An 18,192-nucleotide genomic window follows, 5' to 3' on the forward strand; every position below is an offset into this window, starting at 1 on the left:
TGGAGCCTGGGAAAGGTCACCGGGTACCGAAATTCACAACTGAAGTGACTGAAGGTAGAGATCGGAAATTTGGGAAGTTGGGCACGATTTTCATGTAGTTGGGCGTATATGTTTAGAGAGAGACATTGCTACTGTGCGGAGGTCCTGATATCACATTTCATTTGTACTTGTGAGGAAACTGGCCCCGCCTTAGGTTTCACCACCAGCCAACTCCTTAAGGATACGTGGTACTTAGAGAAAATTCCTGTACGATCAGGAAAAAGCAGAATAAGTCCAGAGGGACTGGATAGACGCCCGATATAGGATTTTCACGCGAAAGGATGGTCCTAGCACAGCCTCTTCCCGAAGGCGGCCAGCCTCAGGGAAGGGAGCGACTCTTGGCTACCCTACGTCTGTTCTCAGCAAGCACAGACTTCGTGGAGTGCCCTTGACATGCCTCTCTGTTCCCACACCCCGCATCTGCCACAGAATCATTCTCTTTGGGGTTTTCGGACGACCCATGAAATAGGCCTCAGTTTGGGGACCCTCTAAAATTGAAAGCAGCTTCCTCATGTTGAGAGTAAAGGCTAACGGGCTGACCTCTCCTGGCCTAAGACACACCAAGGATAATGGGAGATTGCCCCCTAACTTGCCCTCTAGCACAGACTAACTAAAGCTGCATATATGTATTTCCTAATTTTTGTCTCACTTTGCCTGCCTCTTCTCTTTTAAAAGCTGTCTTTGCCCTCAGAGCCTCCCAAGATGGAAGTTTGAAACAAAAAGTTTTTCTATCTTTCTTCAAAGCTGACTTTAAATAAAAAACCCTGCTCTCCTACCAATTTGAATATTTCTCGAGCAAATAGCAATGGAGCCTAGCCTCTTTCCCAGAGCTGTATTACTGCCACCCTGTAACATCCACTCTTTCACTTGCACTTTTGATGAATGAAAGAAAACAAACAAACAAAAAAAACACACGGAAGAGTACCTGGCACATGCGTTAAAATTTTTATCACTAACTTCATCTATTAGAACTACACAGGTCTGATGTATATGACACTTCTGTTTACCAACTGTTTCACAGTTCACATTCCTCAGGAAGCTAACTAAATGATTAATATGTTGAAAAGATATACTTCTTTGCATTTATTTTTAATTCTGCAGCACCTAACCAAATAAATATTCAATAAATATTTCTTGATTTGTAACTAAATCCTCTACCCTTGCATAAAGCCATTTTAATTCAATTCTGAGCAATTATTCCTTTCAATAAAAATCAGACATCATTTTGAGTTTATAAATCAATGAAATGTGATTTCCAACAAAAAAAAGTAGTTTAACTCTAGTTGAGCATCTTACTGGTATAGCTAAAACACAGGAAACACTGTGCAATGCATTTTATTTGGGAACTTACTGTTTTCTAAAGATGAACAAAGCTCAATTATTCATTTGAAGCATTAAAACTGCAACTCTTAAACTACAGTGCAAATAACAGATTCCACAACACTGAATTTCTTTTGATTTTTCTGAGATTTTTGTCAGTAATTCAATATTTAGTAATACCTGCTTTGCTTATGGTTGCTGGTTAGTTAAATTAAGTAATGACTCCATTTAAATGAGATTAAGTTTCACTGTGAACTTTAAAACAACCATAAAAATATCCAAGACATAAGAAAATAAAATTTTCCCTCAGTCAAAAAGGCTTTGTGAACTTTTACTTGAAAGCCATCTTTTTTTCCCTTTTTTCTTAGTGCTGGCGATGGAACCCAGGGCCTTGCACATTCTAGGCAAGCACATTCGAGGCAAGCACTCTGCAACTGAGTCATATCCCCAGCCCTGCAGCCCACCTGCTGAAAATCACAAATCTTAGCAATAACTTTTCGTATTCCTCATTTTCTAGTGTTTCCATCTTTCAATGAATAAGATTTCACCACTGAGGTCCCTGAAGGCATTGATTGCTTGAAAATTTCCCAAGCTTCTCTTCTTATCATCTTCAGAACACATTAATGAATTAAACTTTATACATATCAACTAATCATTCACTAACCCTTTTTAACTGATCCCATGAGTGGATCCATCAAAGTTCTTATAAGTTCTAACATGTTAATTAGTTAAGAAAAATACATTTTCAAGAGTCAAAATTAGGTTACACAGAAGCAAATACAAAGAACAGACTTCAAAAGTCTTCCTCAGCATTTAGTGTACGTGATTTCTTGAGATTCTTCAATTTATTAATGGCAGAAGTTACTGAAATCTCTCCATGAATTCTGTTGTCTCTTGTTCGAACATTTACAGCATTATTTGTTTTTTCTTTTTCTCCAACCACTGTAGAAAAGAAGGGAAATAAATCAACCATTAAATCAACAGTGGTTTCATGAGTCTAACTGAATTTTTCTTCAATGTTAATCACTAATCATCTATCTAATGATCATTTGAGTTCATTCTTTGATAGCTTAGTGTCTTGAGGTAAGACTTCTAATCATACCTTTTTATTGCCCACTTGAGAAAACAGTATTGTGGCCATGCAGTGTGAATTAGAGCAGGAAATCTTGCAGATCCCCTGATTCCACCTGGCAGTACTCGATGAGTGGATACCAGACCCCATGCTGGCCAATCACAATTTTCTGGGATGTGAACAAAAAACTTGTTCTCACTAGTGCCCATATTGTGAAATAACAGGAATCTGCAGCCATGTTTCTTGCCACATGAAAGGAATAAACTGATCCACTATAATTCCAACAAATTAGATACTCAAGGGAAGCATAAATGACTAGAGCAGAAACAGGAACCAGAAATGGGGAGAAATAATCCTTTTTAAGGGCTGAGGCTCCCGGTTACTTTTCTAATGGTTTAGTGATTTAATTCTACCTTTCATGACATGGGTACCCTTCTGATAAATTCTTTATCTAACCTAATTTAAGAATTCTGTCACCACAGTGAACCTGATTAAACATCACAATATCTGCCACAGAGTCATACATTATCAATGAACAATTATTGACAGGACAACTCTATGCATATTTATTGGGCTTTCTACATATTCTTTCAGCTTACAAGAAATATCAATATCATGCCTGCAGGTATGTCAAAATCAGTTTCCCTTGATTGTACAATTTTACAACCAAAATTTTAGATTCTGTATCCAATTACTCATGTGCCTCAAGGTATTTTATTTTTTCACCTAAATTCTCTTCTTTTGACTCTTCCAAATTTGGAATCTTTCTCATTCATTCAAGGGAAAATATTTCAGACCAGTCACAAAACTGAAACATTAGGAGAATAATTCTACCAAAGAGGTTATTTTCAAATTTCTTTCCTTTTCATTTGAGATTTTAACTATCGTTAATCATACTATACAACAGGATTCATGTGGAACTTCATAACTTTTCTTCCAGCACATAACAGAGTACCTAGGAACAACTAACCCAGGACTCTTCTTTGCATATAGATATTAAACAAACTGTCATAATCAAGTAGTTATGCCATATTCCTTGTTTTGCTTTTTTGGAATTAAAGCCAAAAAATATAAACAAACCAAAAAAAAAAAATAAAAACAAATTTAAGTTACCCAAAATAAAATTATATTGAGCCAACTGTGCATTTCTTATTTTCTTATTCAGTGTACAACTGTCATCTAAATCAACATCGGCCATGAATCCTTCTTCAAAAAATTCACTGGATACCTAGAAAAACAGGAAATACTTTCATTATTACATTATTTTTGGTAGACAGTCTCTAGGATAACCCTCATTATTCCTATCTGGTATTCATACTCCTGTGTAGCTCACTCCACCCTGTACGAGAGTTAGTTTGTTACCCACAGAGGAGGGCAGAAGTGATGGCAATACACTTCTGAGACTGGGTTATAGAAGACTGCAGTTCTCAATTCCCCAGATCGCCAGTTCAGGGGGAAGCAAGCTGCCATGTTGTAAAGACATTCAGGAAGTCTACGAAGAAGTCAACATGGTAAGGAGCTGAGGTCCATGTGAGTGAGCGTGGAGGACTGCAGCCCTGTCATAGCCTAACTGCAGCCTCATCAGACACCGCACGGGATTGGACTGGCTACACTGCTCCCAGATTCCTAACTCAAGGAAATTGAGATAGTAAATACTTATTGTTTTAAGCTGCTTAGTTTTAGGGTAATTGTTATGCAGTAACAGATAATAAGGTATTCTTTCCTAATAGAGCCATATGGAAAAGAATATGGAAACGTTACGTTTTGAAATACTAATTTCGCAAAAACATTCTGATTCAGCTACATGGACATGACTTGTGTTACTCTCAATAACTGAAAGCTTTTCTTGTTAAATTAATGTATTAAACAGTATTTTAGGGGGCTGGGGAGATAGCTCAGTCGGTAGAGTGCTTGCCTTGTAAGCACAAGGCCCTGGGTTCAATTCCCCAGCACCCAAAAAAAAAAAAAAAAAAAAAAAAAAAAAAAAAAAAACAACAGTATTTTAAAGCAGAAATGACATTCCAGGTCAATGACCTACACAGAATACATGACAAAGTATTAGGTCCTTTAAATGTCTCTAATTTTACCTGAACTGCATATTTTTCACAAGTTGGCCCCACAGGGATGACCATCACCTGACGAGGAGATAGCCAGAAAGGCCTGAAAAATATATTAAATATGTATTTTCAAATCATTTCAAAATGACCACTTATTATGTAGTTAAAAAATAACCAAAGATTTTTTTTAAAGTATGACTTTGCAAGAAAGCAGTTTCAGTGGAATGTTGTAGAAGCAAACCAAACTACATTAAGAGTTAAAAGAGTAGACAAAAGGAGAAATGTGGAATTTTGATAGGAAAAGGGAGGGAAGAATGGGTTGGAACACAGATGGAAGGCTAATCACATACTTGTGCTTCTGGGCATTTATCCCAGAGAGATGAAGACTTATGTTCACATAAATCCCGCACACTAACATTCATGGCAGTTTTATTTATGATAGCCAAGAGCTGGAAACACCCCAAATATCCTTCAGCAGGAGAATGGTCAAACTGTGGTACTTCCATACGATGGAACATCATTAACAAATAAAAGTGAACCAACTGTTGGTACTTGTCAGCACAAAAATGAATCTCAAAGGAATTCCACTGAGTTTAAAAAGTTTATCTGAAAAGGTTGTATACTATATGAATCCACTTCCATAACAGTCTTAAACAGCATTATGGAAATGCAGAACAGATTCATGACTTCCAGATTAGAGGACAGGAGTGAGATAGAGCATTAGTGGGAATAAAAAGACACCATGAGGAGGCTTTATAAAAGTGAGTCTTGATTGGTAGCAGTTACCCAATCTACACACGTGATAAAACCTTACAGAACTAAGCATGTGTGTGCTTGCACCCATACACGCACTCTTAAATGAGTGCAAGTGAAAGTGGTGAAATCCAACTAAGGTTGGTAGTTCATATCAATGCTTATTTCCTGCTTGTGATACTTTATATAATTCTGCATGTATTACCATGGGGGGGAACTAGGGAAAGGGTAGGCTGCACCTCTCTGTATTAGTTCTTAAAACTGCATGTGAACCTATGATTATGTCAAAATGTTTTTTAAAAACATGGAGGGGTAGGTAACAGCAATGTTTGATGTGGACTTGGCCCTTTTCTTCATCATAATTAGTTTGAAGGTGGAAGGGTATGCAATGGGTCTATTCCTAGATGATTCTTTACAAATGTGCATATTTATACATCTTTTTCTTAAGCTGTAGAAACAACATATGATAAACATAATTAAACATATGTAAAACACAGAAATACAGTGTATAACATGTGCTCTGGCCTAATCCTGCCCCCAGTCTTACTTTCCCCAGGGAACCACATTGTAACCATTTTTACTTTTAATTTTTGGAAACATTTCCCCCTCGAGTCAGCAGGTGTTGGTCCCTGTGAGGAGGACAGCCCACTCCACACACTGGCACCACCTCCTGTCTCCCACTTCATCTCCTGGTTCCACTAGTTTGCTTCAGTTTTTTTTGACACTTTCACCACTATCATTCTAATGTAAGATACCACCATTTCTCACCTATGTTAAACTCTTCAAATCAACTGGATTTTAAATCAACAACATGGACATTCCTTCACCAAGTTGTGTCTCACTACATGGTTTCTGGGGACACAATTTGCCTTCAGTAGTGATAAATACTGATCCTACAGTACGGTACCATCATAATTAGTTTGAAGGTAGAAGGGAATACAATGGGTATTGTAATTCTTAGGGAATTCCCAGATCATACTTTATGAATGTATATATTTATGTATTTCTCTTAAATTGCAGAAACAAAAATAACAAATATGTTAAACAAATATGATAAAATACAGAAATACTGGGTATAAAATGAAAGAAATACATGTTAACTCATACTTACGTAGTTTATATATTCTTGCCTACATTTTTGGCTTTTGTGCAATTTTAATAGCTTAGAAACTCCATGACACCACAATATATTTCTCCAAGGTCATGAATTAAATATCTCAGATATACAGAGACTCCCTAGCTGCCCAGTACCTTTGGAAGACACTCAGGGAAATTTCCCCCCTAATGATTCCTGCTCAGAAATTTGCTTCCCTGGCCTCTCTTGACACAAATACTGGAATGCACACATGGGATCTAGATTGTGTCAGATATACAAGCACACCACACTGACTTGGGTAGGGAGGCACACAGATTCCAGGTGGACTTCATCTGGCAAGGATGATGCAAAGTCATGGGTCTTCTGAGGAATCTATGGCAGTGACTATATATAGCATTGGCATCCAGTGCCCAGTGTCCACAATGGGAGCTGCAGGTATTATGCCTAGCAATAATAGTGGTGGAGGCAGTAGATCCTGAAGGCAGAACCAAACTACATGAGCAAATAGTCAGTTTCTTAAGCATGGGATGGAGGCAAAAATGGCTGGTTTGCCGCATCTTCACAGGTTGTAGGATGCTTGTTCACAGGATGTGTGCTATAACTGCCAGTGAGGCTGGCTACTTCTGGGAGCAGTGATAGTAGTGAATTCAACAATACCAGCTCAGGCCTTACTTCTTTTCTATAAAATTACTCCACAGTGTTGCTGACAGAAAGCATGGCAGCAAAGAAGAGTAAAGCAAAATTCAGAGTAACTCTTTTCTATGAGAAGAAAGTGAACATTGCTCTTTTCTAGCACTGGCACTTGTTTGATGAAAGGAATCCAATGTAATCAAACTGCCACAAGACAGCTGGCTGCTTCCCCTGCCATACTGCAGGATCAGAATATATCATTACCAAGGGCAAATTGTGTCCCCAGAAGACATGTAGTAAGAGAGAACTTGGTGAGGGAATGTCCATGTTATTAAGTTCATGCACATCACCTAATGGCCACTTAAGTAATTATGAGGGACAAAAAAGAAGTTGATGATAACTGAATGGGCCCTCTTGTATTGAATGCTGAAATGCTCCTCCCTCAACAGTGAGCACCTTACAGTGGGCAATACCACCTTCATGGCCTATTCTGAGGAATCATCCATATTCCTCTTCCCCAAATCTGTCTGGCACCTATTTTTCCAATTTAATTATTTCCATATCTCTGATCTTGTGGCCAAAGCATTAGCCAGAGCCCTACATCAGTGTAACTTCATACCTCTGGCCAGTTTTCCTTCCAGGCGGAGAGGACCATAAGATGTACTGTTCAACATTCTGCCTTGGAGAGCATTTCCCTTCTCCACAGTCATCCCTAGATGGGACTGTGATGCTGTATCCATCCTCTCTGGGTTTATACCAGTGTATTATTCAGTCATTCAAGGATCTGGTTTACATGTTTTCCTCCCAGTCAGTGGTCACAGGGAACCCCCAAAGGTAAGCAATACAAGTTGAACAAGGGACAGCAGTGTGACAAGAGACAGTACCCTGGGAAACTGGATAAATGTTTTCCAGACAGTAACTGGATCTTTGATGGGCTTAAAACAGGTGAAAAGGTAACTCTTGAATACGACTGAGTTCCCAAAAAGAAAAATAGTGCAGTTTTATGTCACTCTGCCTTTGCTTTCTTTGTTTTCTGATCTGGCAAAAGGAACGATAATTCTTATTTATTCTTTAGATACTTGCTAATTATAAAAGCAGGAGCTGCCATTTTTCCCTACCAATTGAATCTTATTAGACATGATTTCTACAAATAAGAGATATCTAACTTTTCTCTTTCATGTCACTTACCATTTCCCCCCATAGTTTTCTGCGAGAATGGCTATCATTCTTTCCACTGATCCCAACACTGCTCGGTGAATGATCACAGGTCTCTTCTTATCATCCCCATCCTTACTAAAAAATGAAATTATACATTTAAGTATTTTCCTAAGATTAGGTAACAACTTTGTTATATTCTTATATTTAATTTTGATTATAGATTTAGATTAATGTTTCTGAATGTCTTTCCACTGACACTGTTTTCTTTGGTGGCTTTTTTGTTTCCTCAAAACAAAAGATTGCTTGTCCTTTTTTCTTTTATTTATTTTTTTAAAAATTGTATTAGAGAACACTGAAAACATACAAAGGTAGAGAGAATAATGCAATCAATTCCCACAATCCCTTTCTTAACTTCACAGGCAATTTTGTTTGATCCTGTGCACCCCATTCCTGCCACTGTCCTGCCCCCATAGTAAACCTAACTTTTCAAATTGTTTTTAGTACTTATTCTATAAGTCCACTGGTCAAATTCCCTTTATAGACCTGAAACCTTCGTGACATGTGTCTTACATTTAATGATCTACTCCCCTTTGGAAAAAAATAGAAAGTTATGACTGTTAATTGAAATGAAATAAACCACCCTGAGATTTATGTACACATTTCTCAGAAAGATAAATTTCACTTATTTGTAACAAATATAATAGGTTCTTTTGTGAAAATTTTATCTATAAATTGCACCAGCTAGGTACTACTAAAACAATCACAAAACAACCAAAAACAGAGACTAATTAAATTAAACTTACTTCAAATGAAGTAAAATTGGATAACATCTCTGTCAATAATTTCTGCTAAGAGTTTATTACAGACCAACTTCAAGCAAAACTCTGTCTATATCTCACAGAAAGCTTGGTGAGGGGGGTGGTTTGAGTCCAGCCCTATGCAGACATATATGGTAGAAATCATTTATCTCACAAACTTAAACCAGCATGGGATATTCCTGAATATTATGTTATTTTCTATAGGAAATGAAAGAAAAGTAGGATAACCCCTTCATAGGACCCTGGCAACCAGAAATTTCTGTCCACGATTCATCAAGTATAGACTTAAGGGCAATTAAGTGACACCAACTCTGCTTATACACCTATGGTATCAAATAAACATCAGAATGAATATCAAGTTCCCCCAAAATAAGCTCAATGGATTTTCACAGAATTAGATTCATAGATAAACTTGAAGATAATTAATATCTTTACAGTGTTGATTCTAAGAATGTCATGTGAGTTCTCATTTGAACAATTCTTTACTAACTTTTGATAAAATTTTATGGTGTATACTTCATGTAAATATTATGCATTTCTATTTATGTTGTTTATTCCTAGATATTTTACATTTTTTTCTTGTTTCTGAAATGTTTTTTGCATTACATTTTGAGGCAAGTTATTGCTAATGGATTTGGAAGCAAATTGAAATTTGTACTTTGTGCTTATTGCTTAATAATAATAACTCACTGTATTATCAGGTCAAATTTTTCTCCATTTGATTCTGTCAGATTTCTAGAATTTTTGTTTGTTTTTGGTAGTTTTAGGGGTTGAACACAGGGCCTCACCCATGGAAGGCAAGTGCTCTACCACTGAGCTGCATCCCTGGCCAATTTCTAGACATTTTAACATCTACAAATAATAATAACTTAATCTCTTTCTTTTGAATATTTGTACTTCCAAAATAATTTTGAGTACTAGTACAAATGGTAGGCATAATCACCTTCTTCTCAACTATACTGAGGTGTTGCTACTCTTTTCTGATAAATGTTCCTTATCATAAGAAGGAAATTTCTTTCTGCCCACGACACAGGAATGAATGCTAAGCTTTACCTGATGCCTTCCTACAAGGTTGAGACTCCGCATTAAGACCTCCCTTGCTAATTTAGGATAAATCCCTACTCCATCATGGTGATGACCTTGATGCTTTTCTTTCCTCCCTAAGCCTGAATAAAATCACATTGGTTCTTCCTCTAGAGCACACCCCAAACACCACCTCTTTGTTCACCTCCATCACCTGGTTCTATCCATCCCTGACCTGTTCATAGACTGCTGCTGCCTCTACTTCTGCTCTCCCTCTATCCACTGTCCACGTACACCTCAGAAGGCTGGCTGGCTTATCTGTTTCTCCTCCACATCTCCTTGAATGAGGAGTGGTTGTTCATTTATTCTAAATATTTTAATAGGAAAATATTCTATCAAAAATTATTAAATTTTAAACATGCCAATAATTTTTCCCTTTTTCCAAAAGGAAACTCTAGCAATAGATAGTTTCAATGGCAAACTTAACCAAATACCCAAAAAAGATATAACACCAATTCTATATAATCTTTTCCAGAAAATAGAACAGAATGGAATACTTCCCAACTTGTTTTATGAGGCCAGCATTCACAGATACTTGTACAAAGACAGTACAAGAAAGAAAACTGCAGACAATATCTTATATGAACATACATTCAAAAATTCTCAGCAAGCCACAGGAGATCAAATCCAGTAACATATATAAACAATGACACAATATGACCAAGTGGGTTTTATCCTAGCAATGCAGTACTAGTTCAATACACTAAATAAATGGAATCTACCATATTAATAGACTAAAGAAGGAAAATCACATGACTATATGAATTGATACAGAAAAACAATTTAACAAATCTAATAATTCAACACACATTCATGATAAAAAGAAACTTTATTTAACTTGATAAAGTATCTACAAAAACCTACAAGTTAACAGTATACTTAAGGATAAAACACTGTATGCTTTCCTCCTAAGACTAGAAACAAGGCAAGGGTCTTCACTCTCATCCCTCTTACTCAAAACAATACTAGTTCTATCCAGTGCAATAAGACAAGAGAAGGCAACAAAAGGAATACAAATCAGAAATAAAGAGTTAAACCATCCCTGTTTGCAGATGGCATGATTGTATACAATCATGTAGAATCCTGAGAATTCTATGAAAAAACAAAAACATCCTAGAATTAGTGAGTTCAGCAAAGTCTCAGGATACATGATTAATCTACAAAAATCTGCATTTTCCCCATATGAGCAATGAACACACATATTAAAAATTAAAACTACAATACTACCTAGAATTACCCCCAAGAAGTGAAACACTTGGATATTTGACATCTACATCTATTTCTACATCTGAGAAGATTTGCAGAGGACTTCTATGCTGAAATCTAAAAAAACTGAGAAAAGAAATAAGAAGGTCATGGATCACAACAGAGTTAAGATGTCCAACCTACCCAAACTAAATGCAATTCCAATCAAAACACCTACCAGGATTTCAAATAGATTTATTAAAAGCATTTATTGAAAAATAAAGGATTCACATTATTAATTGTAACTTTTACTATAAAGCTACAGTAATGAAGATAGTATGGTGTTATTGAAGGTAAAATCAATGCATCAGCAGAACAGAATTGAAGACCTAGAAACAGACCCTCATAAATATGTGTGTGTGGGGGGGTGCTGGGGTTTGAACCCTGGGTCACTCTACCACTGAGCTATATCCCCAGTCCTTTCTATTTTAGTTTGAGACAAGGTCTCACTAAGTTGCCAAAGCTGGCCTTGAACTTGTAATCCTCCAGCTTCAGCCTCCCAAATTGCTGGGATTTCAGGTGTGTGCCCAGCTGTCCAACTGATTTTTTTTTATTTAAAAAATTTGTTCTTTTTAGATATACATGACAGTATAGTGTGTCCAACTGATTTTTGTAAAGTCTCAATGACAAAAGAATAGTCTTTTCAATGAATGATGTTAAACAATCTAGATGCAATGAACTCTAACCTAAACTTTACATCTTACACACTCACATCCAAGAGATCTTAGACCTAAATGTGAAACTTAAAACTAGAAAATTTTAAGATAAATCATAGGAGAAAATCTTCATGACCTGTGTGCTTAGGCAAAGAGTTCATAGACATGATGCCAAAAACACAATCCATAAAAGAAAAAAATTATAAATTAAACATTCAAATTAAAAATTCAATATGAATGGGAAGATACTGTAAAGATAAAAAAGGCAAGTTATAAATTGGGAGAGAAAGTATTTGCAAATCATATATCCATCCAAAGATTTATATCTAAAATGTTTAAAGATATAAATTTTCAAAATTCAAGGGTAATAAAATAAACACCCCAGTTTAAAAATGAGGATAAGACATGAACAGGTCCTTAGCCAAAAAGCATATATAAATGGGAAACAGGTGTATGAAAAGATGTTACCTTTATTAGGACTGAAGAAATACAAAATCAAAACATAATGAAATACTATTATGCATTTATTTACAAGTGTCTTAAAAATAAACAGGGTTAGGAATATAAGTGAGAGGTAGAGTGCTTGCCTAGCATGTAAGGTCCTCTGTCCCTAGCACCTAACAGCAAACAAACAAACGCTGACAATGCCAAGTGTTCCCAAGCATGTGGAACATATGGAACTCACATGCATTGCTGGTAAGAATACAAAATGGTAAAGCTACTACAGAAAACAGTTTAGCAATTAACTGTTTATTAATTTAACATACACTTATCATATTTACCCTAAAGAAATAAAACTTACATTTACACCATAACCTATCCAATAACGTCTGAAGCAGCCCTATTCATAATCCCCCCAAACTGCAAACAAACCAATGTCCTTAAGTGAATGACTGACAAGCAAATTATGCTGCATCCATACGATGGCATGCTGGTCGGCAACAAATAGGAACAAACTATCGAACATGCAAAAACATCCATGAATCTATACATTATGCTATGTGAAAGAAGATGGTCTCTTAAGGTCACATATAGCATGATTCCAGTTATATGACATCCTGGAAAAAGCAAAATTAAAGTGATAGAGAACATATCAATGGTTACCAGGGATGAGGGGCAGAAGGAAATGTGACTGCAAACAGTCAGTACAAAGAAGTTTACTGGAATGATGTAGTCATAACTGTGGAGTGATACCACTCTATACGTGCATTAAGACTTGACAAACTGCACACATGCATGTACACACACACACAGAGCTTTATTGTACATCAAGAAATGTTTTTACAACAAAAAGTTATTGGTTTGGAAAACTTGCCTTTTCCCCTGCTATCTCTGGCAACTTCTCATCCCCAAGTCACAGGTCCTACACCAGCCCTTTGTAAAATCTTCCTCCTGTGCCTCAGGGACAGCTAGCAACTTGTACCATGTTTTCATGTACTTTGTTCACATTTCTAATCCTATAATTACTTATCTTTCTTCCTCTGCCAGAACATTTCTTCGGGGAATTCAAGTTCACCCCTCTTACGGTTTGGATGTATGTGTATTCCCCAAAGTTTCATGTGCTGGAAGCTTGGTCCAGGGATGGCACTCAGGGCTTTGTGCATGCTAAGTAAGCACTCTACCACTGATGTGGTAGATCTTTTAACATGTCAGGCATAGTGGGAAGAGATTAGGTTATAGGGGCATTAGCCTCAGAAAGGATTAATGTAGTTCTCAGAGGACTAGTTAGTTCTCTGAGGCAAGTGCTACTTTATCATATTCAATCACTTACCTAACATATGTGAGATTAAATCTAATAGGCAGATTATTATAAGGCCACTCCATGTACTTTCCCCTTTATATATGCTACCATTTCCCTTTCTGCTTCTCTACCAGATTGTGGCCTTTGCTAGGTGCTGGTGCCGTGCTGTTTGGGCTTTCCAGTGACCAGAATCATGAGTTGAGTAAACCTCTTTTTTTTTAATAAAGTACCCAGCTTCAGGTATTTTGTCATAGCAACACAAAATGAACTAAGAAAATCCCCAACTAGGTTACAAATAGGTAAACAAATATATATTGAATATTTGGCATTTATACTAGATATATACTAATGTTATATATTCATATATTCCATGCTCAAATAACAAATAATTAGGATATTAGTACTACTTTATCATATTCAATCACTTACCTAACATATGTGAGATTAAATCTAATAGGCAGTTGGAAGTCCAGCTGAATTGTAGCACATTGGTGGTATCTGCCAATAGCATCCTTGATTTTTATATCAATCTATAAATTAAATGATGTTTGCTTAGAGTCAGTTCAAATTTTTCTTTTAAATTTTACTTTTTTAAATGCATATTATCCACTTACTTTAGGGCCATAAAATGCTCCATCTCCTGGGTTCATTTTCCATGGTTTTCCAAATTCCATCAAGCTATTCTGCAGTTGCTATTTTATTTTTAAGGAAGAGAACATTTTAAGCTTCTACTTTATCGCATACTTTATCTTTTTTTGTCATACAGCTCACAAAAGTGAATTACTATCAATCTTATATTCTATATTAGCTCAACATGTATTTGTTGAGCATCTTTTATATTCAGTAGGGACTATAGAAAGTTGATTAAGATGACATAAAATGTACATAGGTACATTTTATTTATGAAAAAAGAGATAATGTACTATATTGTTTCAGTGAAATCCAGAGTTTAGAGAAGGGATGCTTGGGTCCTCCTTCTAATGCAGGTTCCTTCTGGCAGCTTCTGCCTCCTAGGGAGAGTCCAGGATCTGTTTCACCTTGTAGATGGATCCTCCTCCACATGTAAAAAGACATGAGTCTTGCCCTTGCTCCCTCTTCCATGCTGTGTGGGTGGGTGAGACAGCTAAGGCCTTGCTACTTCTCTTTAGCTTTTCCTCCACTTCAGTACCTGTGGCTGGGGATGGGGACATCCCTCATGATTTACAGCAGTGTGGGCATAGGCTCCACTTTGGTCTTCAGCCTAAGCCACTACCTCTACACACAATCTGTACAGTTTGTGGTGAAGATGTTCCATACTAAAGGTGAGAGGGTGTCCACAGTAAAGGGGGCCTGTGAGTCTCCTGGCACTCCTGTGAGTGTAGCTTTCTTAGGAAGAAACTGGGCATTCCTAAGATCTTGGCCAAACACTGTCAAAACAGCAGCCAAACTCCTGTCATCACCCAAAGTACTGGTGCCTAGGGATGGGGCCTGACATTTTGGAGTGAGGTGCTTTGGAGGAGATCAAGGCCGAGGTGGTATGCTGGGCCTGTGGCTGGGGCTATCAAGGACCTGACTACTGGGGTCATGGCATGCTCCCAGGACTCCGTTCAGAAACTGGTCTTGAGAGACAGAGATGTCATTCCTGAGGTCTGGGAGTGTCCCTCATGGGCTGACCCTACGAAAGCAGCTTCTGTTCTCCTTAGAATCAGGGAAGGCCATCTACCTAGAGGCACTTCACAGGTTTAGGAGGTCCCTTCCCCAATTCTACTGTTTCTGAGGGAGAAGAGACTGATGCACATTCTCAGAGAAAACGAGGCTCTGCTACAGCAGTAAGTGATGGAAAGAAGGCTAGGGGCTCCCAGGGCATTTACAAAGCCAAAGAAAGGCCAACTTTTGGAGAAGAGCATAAAGTAGAGATCGATGCTTCTCACTGGACCTCTGGGGACATAAGGATAAGGTGACTCAAAGGCTAAGAAGCCAAGGCTAAGAAAGCTTTAGATTTACATAAGATATGTCTCTTTCAAACCATTTCAGATACCACTGAAGACAAAATAACCCAAATATTCACCTCAATGATTCCCAGACGAGGGTTAGTTATTATGAGAGAAACCCCCAGGAGTAGAAGCAAGTCCATTCCTTAATGGTACAACCCCTTCCTTGAATGATTGAGGGCTCAGTTGCTGGACTATTTAGCCACATCAGTTAAAAAAAAAAAAAAGTAAGAATGATGGGACTTCCAGCCCATTCTCTCCATGCCAGGTTCATAACCTGGTCCATCTCTTATCCCACCTAATTCCAAATGAATGGAGATGACAATAAGGATGATGATAGTGAAGACAACACACTAGCATCCACTGTACACTTCCACAAGCCTGGCATTAAGTTCAATGTCTCATGTAAATTATTCCCTTCTCTTTAAGTTCACTATGACCTTATGAAGCAGCAGTATCACTATGACCACCACCACTATACCACCACCATTTATGCTCAGTCCTAATGCTGAAAGATCTATAATTTACCCACAGAGTTCAAGTCTGGAAGGAGGTAAAACAGTTCTGACCCAGCTTTGTGCCTCTTTCCTTCTTCCTGCTTCCATGTGACTGGCAGGTAAACTGAGACAGCATCCTTCCTAGGGTAGGCTATCTCATTTGACTTTCTTTCTTCATGTAGGGGTCATGGAATTAAAATTTAACAGTGGCTGGGGCAGTGGGGAAGAGATCCTATTTAGACCATAAGTCTAAACAGCTTCTATGTACCTGTGTACCTAATAACAACCTAAAAGTAACTGTTATGCAGTTACAGTATTAATAGTGTTTCTCTGATTCTTATTACTCACAGTATATATGTTCAGTTCCCCTGAGGATTCCAGAAAGAGGTGGACTGACAGGAAGGACAGGGTGTCTGGCCACAACACCTTCCTCATTTTAATAAAAACATGAGACACACCCTGCCTTTTCATGTTTAATAAGAAAAAAAAAACCACAACGAGCTCCTTAATCTTGGCTTCTCAAAGCTGAGATGTGATGTCTGAGCCTGGTGTGTTCAGGCATAGGGTGGGCTCTACAGGCTGGGCCAGTGAGGGGGACTCAAGCGCCACATGCATGCATCTTCAGACAGAGCCCACATCTCTCAGACTGAGTCAGACTAATGTGGCTCCACAGGTAATTCCTTAAAATCAACTACACAAACCAGGACATACTGCAAATAGGAGGATTTCTTTAAAAACATATGCCAGCACACAAATGAAAACCTGACAAACTTTAAGTGTTAAACGAATGTCTTGCTATGATCATAATTATAAAAGCAATTGGACAAACACACTCTACAACCTGCATATTTATCCCATGACTTCTAATTTTAAAATTTCTAGAGAAGTGCAGTTTCTCGAGTGCTTTTCATACCTCCAAAAATGAAAGGGGAGCACTTTGTTCCTCCTTACCTTTTCAGCTTCATCCCACATCTCAATCTCTCCAAGGTAGTTTTCTGGCCTTGTTGCCAGGTTTAATTGAAAGGAGAAGCCAAATGTTGAGTAAACTGATTGTAAAAATTGCAGACACCCCTTTATTTCTTCTTCAATCTGAAATCAGAGCAAATGAAATATTCAAATAGAATACCAAATTAAATTTATTTAGGGCATCTTAAACATAAAAAAAAATTCTTCAGATAAAGCCTGATTGTAATAGAATATATACGACACTGTTCCGGTTGCCTATCCACTCCTGACTTGCATCTTCATTTGTATGTCAGGCATGTGCAGGATGCCAGACTCTCCCAGCCAGTGCAGGGAATGGAGAAAGAAGCAGAGAAGGGCACCACATCGTGAAAAGGCAGTGATATGCCCGGGGCAGGGGTACAGAGGGCTGCCCAGAGGAAATGAGGGCCATGCTGTGGCCAGGGGCTGGGCAAGAGTTCTCTGTGGAAAGGCAGGGTCTAGCCAGTGGGTTCTCAGTCCAAGCAGAAGAAACACTAAGGGTGAAGGTCAAGGCAAGAGGAGCAGACTGAGTCAGGGAGCCTCAGATAATACAAAGAGGGGCAGAAAGGGATGGGTGGCATGTGCTCAGACCAGAGGTACACAGGGACTAGAGACAATAAAGTACCTACAAAGCTAGGGTCATGTCTGGATGTGCTTGCCTGACAACAATGGGGAGCCAATGACAGGTTTAGGGGACTAATTTGAACCAAATTGGTGTTTTTGTTATTGTTGTTTTGTTTTGTTTTTGCAGTATGGAAACTGACTGGCAAGGTTAGAGGAGAAGTCTGTTAGGAAGCTGGTAAAGTTGTTCAGGAATGAATGACATGATGGTGCCTTGAACCCAGAGAGAACAGCTAGAATGCAAGAAATCTGATTGGTTTAAGAGGTATTTATCCTTTCATTCATTAACAGTGTGATAGTTAATGTTATGTGTCAACTTGACTGGGGTAAGGGATAGCTGGAAAGACAGTATTTCTTATGTTTTTAAGGGTGGTACACTGGAAGAGGTTAGTATTTAAATCAGTAGACTGGGTAAAGATCTGTCCTCACCAGTGTAGGCAGGTACCACACAA

The 18,192-nt window shown here is 37.9% G+C and overlaps 1 protein-coding gene across 1 annotated transcript in view; it reads right to left on the reverse strand.

Moving 5' to 3' along the window:
- Positions 1 to 968: 968 nt before the first annotated feature.
- Tars3 (threonyl-tRNA synthetase 3) overlaps positions 969 to 18,192 on the reverse strand; it is a 52,082-nt gene continuing 34,858 nt past the window's right edge. The window contains exons 13-19 of the mRNA XM_047539079.1: positions 17,087 to 17,224; positions 14,283 to 14,360; positions 14,098 to 14,198; positions 8,156 to 8,260; positions 4,519 to 4,591; positions 3,545 to 3,659; positions 969 to 2,301 (exon numbers count right to left, since the gene is read on the reverse strand). Coding sequence (XP_047395035.1) covers positions 2,153 to 2,301; positions 3,545 to 3,659; positions 4,519 to 4,591; positions 8,156 to 8,260; positions 14,098 to 14,198; positions 14,283 to 14,360; positions 17,087 to 17,224 — 759 coding nt within the window. The 3' untranslated portion in view covers positions 969 to 2,152. The remainder of the gene's footprint in view (positions 2,302 to 3,544; positions 3,660 to 4,518; positions 4,592 to 8,155; positions 8,261 to 14,097; positions 14,199 to 14,282; positions 14,361 to 17,086; positions 17,225 to 18,192) is intronic.

This window comes from Sciurus carolinensis, chromosome 2, assembly GCF_902686445.1.
Source record: "Sciurus carolinensis chromosome 2, mSciCar1.2, whole genome shotgun sequence".
Classification (NCBI taxonomy): Eukaryota; Metazoa; Chordata; class Mammalia; order Rodentia; family Sciuridae; genus Sciurus; species Sciurus carolinensis.